Source organism: Poecilia reticulata, linkage group LG10 (assembly GCF_000633615.1).
Source record: "Poecilia reticulata strain Guanapo linkage group LG10, Guppy_female_1.0+MT, whole genome shotgun sequence".
In the NCBI taxonomy this organism is placed as follows: domain Eukaryota; kingdom Metazoa; phylum Chordata; class Actinopteri; order Cyprinodontiformes; family Poeciliidae; genus Poecilia; species Poecilia reticulata.
Window position 1 is genome coordinate 32219277 of NC_024340.1, and position 6863 is coordinate 32226139.

The window sequence follows — 6863 nt, forward strand, 5'->3', positions numbered from 1 at the left end:
AGCTGCACGGTTCAAAGTGTGGGGAAGCAGCGGCTTATAGTCGGAGGAATCCTGTAATGTGGAAAGACGTTGTTTCCGGCGCTGCTTTAGCTGCTGCGTCTGATTAAAGTTGCGTCTTAATGGCCGACGCTGAGGAGCTTCCGGTGACGTCATAACCAGAATTAAACGGGTAAGAACTCAGTCCTGCTATAGGCACATATATTTAGTAACAAAGTGGATGTTTTATGAATTATGAGCAGTTTTTGTCTATATGTTCAGAGCGACTCTTGGCGATATTATGGTGTTTTGCTGCTCAGGTCTAGGATGGTTGTGTTCAAAGGAGAAGAAGATGCTGCCATGTTTTACCTGCACTGACTGGCATTTGCTCAGGAATCAAACTTAAACTACTAATTTAATATACTTTCAAAAGGCTGTTTGTCGTTATAACTGCAGGTTGTGTTTTATTGCTCCGCTCGTTGCCCAGATCAGCGGCACGTTGAGCTTTAGCTGCTTCTTCGATCTCGTCTCAAAGAGCATCATCGTCATGCAAACTGCATCTGGGAGCAGATTTTCTGAGTCCCTGGAGGAAAAATGACCCTTTCCCTGTCGATCTTCACAGTAAAGATGGAAATCTGATTTTTTATTGGATTTATTTAATTTCATCAAAGCAACGAAACATAAAACATTAATATTGTAACCATCGTACAGCAGAGCCACGTGGTGCAGTGATGGATAATGATCATAAACATAATAATGTTCCAGATTAACGTTTAATCATGATGCTGATTATGTACTTTTGCTAACAGGCTGATATAAACACCTAAAGCCTGCGTTGCCTCCACTGTGATCCTTATTTAAGGCTTTTCATGTTTTGCGGCTCCAGACAGATTTGGTTTTGTTTTTGGTCCAATTTCTCTCTTTCAACATTTTGGGTTGCCGACTCCTGGTCCAGAACCAGGAGCAGGTTTTTATCGGCCCGCCGTGACATCACCATGACATCACCATGACGTCACCACCTGTGTTTCAGCCACGCTACCTGCTGAAGTTCGAGCAGATCTACCTGTCCAAGCCGACCCACTGGGAGCGGGACGGCGCTCCGTCCCCCATGATGCCCAACGAGGCCCGCCTCCGGAACCTGACGTAGGTCCACCTGACCCGGTTCTGGCCCGGTCCTGACCCGGAGCCCGGTTCTGACCCGTGCCACACGTCTCCTCAGGTACTCGGCGCCGCTGTACGTTGACATCACTAAGACGATCATCAAGGAGGGAGAGGAGCAGCTGCAGACGCAGCATCAGAAGACATTCATCGGTAAAATTCCCATCATGCTCCGCTCCACCTACTGCCTGCTGAGCGGCCTGACCGACCGCGACCTGTGCGAGCTCAACGAGTGTCCGCTGGACCCGGGAGGCTACTTCATCATCAACGGCTCCGAGAAGGTAGGCCGTGACATCACTCCTCCTCCCCGGCTCCCGACCAGAACCTGAGCTGTCGGCGGTTCCAGGTGCTGATCGCGCAGGAGAAGATGGCCACCAACACGGTCTACGTCTTCGCCAAGAAGGACTCGAAGTACGCGTACACGGGCGAGTGCCGGTCCTGCCTGGAGAACTCGTCCCGGCCCACCAGCACCATCTGGGTCAGCATGATGGCCCGCGGAGGACAGGTGAGTCCCACCGCCGCACGGGCCCTGCAGCCCGCAGGCGGCGCTCTCATGGACGCTGCGTCTGCCTCAGGGGGTGAAGAAGAGCGCCATCGGGCAGCGCATCGTGTCCACGCTGCCCTACATCAGACAGGAAGTGCCCATCATCATTGTGTTCCGGGCGCTGGGCTTCGTGTCCGACAGAGACATCCTGGAGCACATCATCTACGACTTCGATGACCCGGAGATGATGGAGATGGTAAGACCGCCGCCGGCCTGCCGCTCTGTTACCACGGTGACCAGAGCGCCTAAGCCCCGCCCGCTGCGCCTGCAGGTGAAGCCGTCGCTGGACGAGGCCTTTGTGATCCAGGAGCAGAACGTGGCGCTGAACTTCATCGGGTCCAGAGGCGCCAAGCCCGGCGTGACAAAGGAGCGGCGCATCAAGTACGCCAAGGAAGTCCTGCAGAAGGAGATGCTGCCGCACGTCGGCGTCAGCGACTTCTGCGAGACCAAGAAGGCCTACTTCCTGGGGTGAGTCCACACCGGAGCCGCACCCGGACAGGTGTCTGAGGCCTGGTTCTGATCCGTGTTCCGTGTTTCAGGTACATGGTCCACCGGCTGCTGCTCGCCGCTCTGGGCCGGCGGGAGCTGGACGACCGGGATCACTATGGCAACAAGAGGCTGGACCTGGCCGGACCGCTGCTGGCCTTCCTGTTCAGGGGGTGCGGCTTCTCGCCCGGCGCCTCACCTGGCCGTCCCTCCTCCTCAGGGTAACTCTAGTTCCCGTCTGTCCAGGATGTTCAAGAACCTCCTGAAGGAGATCCGGATCTACGCCCAGAAGTTCATCGACCGAGGGAAGGACTTTAACCTGGAGCTGGCCATCAAGACGCGGATCATCTCCGACGGGCTCAAGTACTCGCTGGCCACCGGCAACTGGGGCGACGTCAAGAAGGCCCACCAGGCCCGCGCCGGCGTGTCCCAGGTAGGCGCCGCCTCCGCTGCCCCGGCCGTGGGCCTGCGGTCCATCGCCATGGTAACCACCACCCCGCCGCCTTCCAGGTGCTGAACCGGCTCACCTTCGCCTCCACGCTGTCCCACCTGCGCCGGGTCAACTCCCCCATCGGCCGCGACGGCAAGCTGGCCAAGCCGAGGCAGCTGCACAACACGCTGTGGGGCATGGTGTGCCCCGCCGAGACGCCCGAGGTAGGACCGGGCCAGACGGGACCGGGCCGACCCGATAGGATCGACCAGACAGGACCGGGCCAGACGGGACCGGGCCAGACGGGACCGGGCCAGACAGGACAGGGCCAGACATGACCGGACCGACCCGATAGGACCAGACCAGACAGAACCGGGCCAGACGGGACCGGACCGGGCCAGGCGGGACCGGGCCAGACGGGACCGGGCCAGACATGACAGGACCGGACCGACCAGACAGGACCGGGCCACACGGGACCGGGCCAGACAGGACCAGACCGACCTGTTAGAAGCTGACTGGACCGACGAGACCCACAAGGTTTTACCAAGACAGAACCGACCAGGTTCCTTAGTCTATTCATCCATCTGCCTGGTTCCTGACATGGTTCCTGCCTGGTTCCTTACATGGTTCCTGCCTGTTTCCTGCCTGGTTCCTGACATGGTTCCTTACATGTTTCCTGCATGTTTCCTTACATGTTTCCTTACATGTTTCCTGCCTGGTTCCTGCCTGGTTGCAGGGCCACGCCGTGGGTCTGGTGAAGAACCTGGCCCTCATGGCCTACATCTCGGTCGGCTCCCAGCCGTCTCCCATCCTGGAGTTCCTGGAGGAGTGGAGCATGGAGAACCTGGAGGAGATTTCCCCGGCTGCCATTGCCGAGTCAGTCGCCTCGCTTTGCCCAGAGACCCGGCGTTCCCGGCGTCTTCCTGATCCGTGTCTTCATGCGTGTTTTCCCATTTCAGCGCTACGAAGATCTTCGTGAACGGCTGCTGGGTGGGGATCCACAAAGACCCGGAGCAGCTGATGAACACGCTGAGGAAGCTCCGCAGGCAGATGGACATCATCGTGTCAGAGGTAAGCCCCGCCCTCCTTCCACCTCGGACACCTGGGGACAAGATGGCCCTTCCTGACCGTCCGATTCTTCCAGGTGTCGATGATCCGAGACATCCGGGAGCGGGAGATCCGGATCTACACGGACGCCGGGCGGATCTGCCGACCGCTGCTGATCGTGGAGAAGCAGAAGCTGCTGCTGAAGAGACGGCACATCGACCAGCTGAAGGAGCGAGAGTACAACAACTACAGGTGAGCCAGACACACCTGCCCACCCGGGCTAGCGGGCTAGCCTCAGCGGCTAACGGGCGCTGTGCTGTTCCTCCTGGCGTCCAGCTGGCAGGACCTGGTGGCGAGCGGCGTGGTGGAGTACATCGACACCCTGGAGGAGGAAACCGTCATGCTCGCCATGACCCCTGACGACCTCCAGGAGAAGGGCGTGGCCTACTGCTCCACCTACACCCACTGTGAGATCCACCCGTCCATGATCCTGGGAGTCTGCGCCTCCATCATCCCGTTCCCCGACCACAACCAGGTACAGCCGGCGGTCCGTCCAGAACCGGGCAGCTGCTCGGTGTTCTGACCCGTTTCCCCCGCCAGTCTCCCAGGAACACGTACCAGTCCGCCATGGGGAAGCAGGCCATGGGCGTCTACATCACCAACTTCCACGTGAGGATGGACACGCTGGCCCACGTGCTGTACTACCCGCAGAAGCCGTTGGTCACCACGCGCTCCATGGAGTACCTGCGCTTCCGGGAGCTGCCAGCAGGTGACGCTGCCGCTCGCCCACGGGGCCAGACCCGTTACCGCGGCAACGGCGGTTCTGTTAGCCGCAGCTAACCCGTGATCCTGACGATTAGTCGGATTTAAAGAGTTAAAAGAAGAACTTTTAACTCATGAAAACACATTTTATCACCCGGGTCCGTAATTACCTGAGCGAATCCCTGATCACTTGTAGCAAACAGCTGAAACATGGGAAGCTCAGTCCTCTCTGAGGCTGATCGGGTGATTATTGATCTGATCAATCATTTCATCTCTACAAGGAAAGTTGGTTTTCCTGAAACCTGGAATATTTGGCTTCTGTCGTCCATCTCTCAGGAATCAACTCCATCGTCGCCATCGCCTCCTACACGGGCTACAACCAGGAGGACTCGGTCATCATGAACCGCTCGGCGGTGGACCGCGGCTTCTTCAGGTGAGGGGCGACCAGAACCTTCCAGGCCCGGTCCGCTTCCGTCCCCTAAGCCGACCTGCGTTTCCCTGCAGGTCCGTTTTCTACCGGTCCTACAAGGAGCAGGAGTCCAAGAAGGGCTTCGACCAGGAGGAAATCTTCGAGAAGCCGACCCGCGAGACGTGTCAGGGTGAGCGCCGGCTCCCGAACGGCCCGGTCCAAACCCGGTGCCGGCTCTAACGACGGAACCTGTTGACAGGGATGAGGCACGCCATCTACGACAAGCTGGACGACGACGGGCTGATCGCGCCGGGCGTCCGCGTGTCCGGGGAGGACGTGATCATCGGGAAGACGGTGACGCTGCCGGAGAACGAGGACGAGCTGGACAGCACCAACCGGCGCTACACCAAGAGGGACTGCAGCACCTTCCTGCGCACCAGCGAGACCGGCATCGTGGACCAGGTCATGGTGACGCTCAACCAGGAGGGATACAAGTTCTGCAAGATCCGCGTGAGCGCCGCCGCCCTGGTTACCATGGTGACCCAGCAGCCGGACCGCTCGCTGATCCCGGTTCTGACCCGCAGGTCCGTTCGGTCCGGATCCCTCAGATCGGAGACAAGTTCGCCAGCCGCCACGGGCAGAAGGGGACCTGCGGGATCCAGTACCGGCAGGAGGTAGGCGGGTGATACCGGATCAGAGCAGCCGGTGGGGTCAGGACAGGTGAGGTGACCTGGTGTTTTATTTTGAAGGACATGCCGTTCACCTGTGAAGGCATCACACCTGACATCATCATCAACCCTCACGCCATCCCGTCCAGAATGACAGTCGGCCATCTTATCGAGTGTCTGCAGGGGAAGGTAAGCTGGCTCCGCCCACCGCCGAGCCTCGTGTTCTGCCCTGAGCGTTGACTGCCAGGCTGTCGCTCCTTCCAGGTGTCGGCCAACAAAGGTGAGATCGGCGACGCCACGCCGTTCAACGACGCCGTCAACGTGCAGAAAGTGTCCAACCTGCTGTCCGAGTACGGCTACCACCTGAGAGGGAACGAGGTCAGAGGCCCCGATGCATGCTGGGGGGTTGAAACCTGCCCAGGTGGCCCAGGTGTGTGACGGTCACTGTGTCATCAGGTTCTGTACAACGGCTTCACGGGGAGGAAGCTGACGTCCCAGATCTTCATCGGGCCGACCTACTACCAGCGGCTGAAGCACATGGTGGACGATAAGATCCACTCCCGGGCCCGCGGGCCGGTCCAGATCCTGAACCGCCAGCCGATGGAGGGCCGCTCCCGGTGAGTTGCCGCCCCTCGCCGCCTCAGGTGAGTCCGCGCCGCGCTGATCTCGCCTGTCTGCCCAGTGACGGCGGGCTGCGTTTCGGGGAGATGGAGCGGGACTGCCAGATCGCCCACGGCGCCGCCCAGTTCCTCCGGGAGCGGCTGTTCGAGGCGTCCGACCCGTACCAGGTCCACGTCTGCAACCTGTGCGGCCTGATGGCCATCGCCAACACCCGGACGCACACCTACGAGTGTCGGGGCTGCCGCAACAAGACGCAGGTAGGCCGGGTCCAAACGCCGCCGATGGATCGCTGCCTCCGCCAGGTTCTGACCCGTTTCTGGTTCTGATCAGATCTCTCTGGTCCGGATGCCGTACGCCTGCAAGCTGCTGTTCCAGGAACTGATGTCCATGAGCATCGCTCCTCGAATGATGACCTCATAGAGGGCTCAGCCAATCAGCTGCTGACCAGGAAGTGATGTCCATGAGCATCGCTCCGCGAATGATGACCTCATAGAGGGNTCAGCTGCTGACCAGGAAGTGATGTCCATGAGCATCGCTCCGCGAATGATGACCTCATAGAGGGCTCAGCCAATCAGCTGCTGACCAGGAAGTGACGTCACCGTGGAGAGGAGAAACTAGACCTTTGTACTTTTTGTTGTAGTAAATAAATGTGTTTTTCTAACTTGTGTGGTTCAGTAATGATTGGTCCAAACACACATCGTCATGGCAACAGAGGATGGCTGGATAAACACACATCGTCATGGCAACAGAGGATGGCTGGAT

At 59.0% G+C, this 6863-nt stretch overlaps 1 protein-coding gene across 2 annotated transcripts in view; it reads left to right on the plus strand.

Annotated features, from left to right (window-relative positions):
* polr2b (RNA polymerase II subunit B) overlaps positions 1 to 6755 on the plus strand; it is an 8992-nt gene extending 2237 nt beyond the window's left edge. Inside the window, exons 4-26 of one of the 2 annotated variants that reach the window (XM_008420995.2) lie at positions 1007 to 1119; positions 1196 to 1415; positions 1481 to 1639; positions 1710 to 1874; positions 1950 to 2146; positions 2218 to 2337; positions 2411 to 2597; positions 2675 to 2818; positions 3331 to 3470; positions 3554 to 3665; positions 3739 to 3893; positions 3978 to 4176; positions 4242 to 4410; positions 4740 to 4836; positions 4908 to 5002; positions 5072 to 5322; positions 5397 to 5486; positions 5562 to 5669; positions 5745 to 5858; positions 5937 to 6097; positions 6163 to 6358; positions 6432 to 6546; positions 6685 to 6755. In XM_008420995.2, the coding sequence (XP_008419217.1) occupies positions 1007 to 1119; positions 1196 to 1415; positions 1481 to 1639; positions 1710 to 1874; positions 1950 to 2146; positions 2218 to 2337; positions 2411 to 2597; positions 2675 to 2818; positions 3331 to 3470; positions 3554 to 3665; positions 3739 to 3893; positions 3978 to 4176; positions 4242 to 4410; positions 4740 to 4836; positions 4908 to 5002; positions 5072 to 5322; positions 5397 to 5486; positions 5562 to 5669; positions 5745 to 5858; positions 5937 to 6097; positions 6163 to 6358; positions 6432 to 6521 (3282 nt within the window). In that variant the 3' untranslated portion in view covers positions 6522 to 6546; positions 6685 to 6755. Of the gene's footprint in view, positions 1 to 1006; positions 1120 to 1195; positions 1416 to 1480; positions 1640 to 1709; positions 1875 to 1949; positions 2147 to 2217; positions 2338 to 2410; positions 2598 to 2674; positions 2819 to 3330; positions 3471 to 3553; positions 3666 to 3738; positions 3894 to 3977; positions 4177 to 4241; positions 4411 to 4739; positions 4837 to 4907; positions 5003 to 5071; positions 5323 to 5396; positions 5487 to 5561; positions 5670 to 5744; positions 5859 to 5936; positions 6098 to 6162; positions 6359 to 6431; positions 6550 to 6684 lie in introns of both variants that reach the window. The other variant, XM_017307092.1, reaches the window with a different exon arrangement.
* Positions 6756 to 6863: the final 108 nt, after the last annotated feature.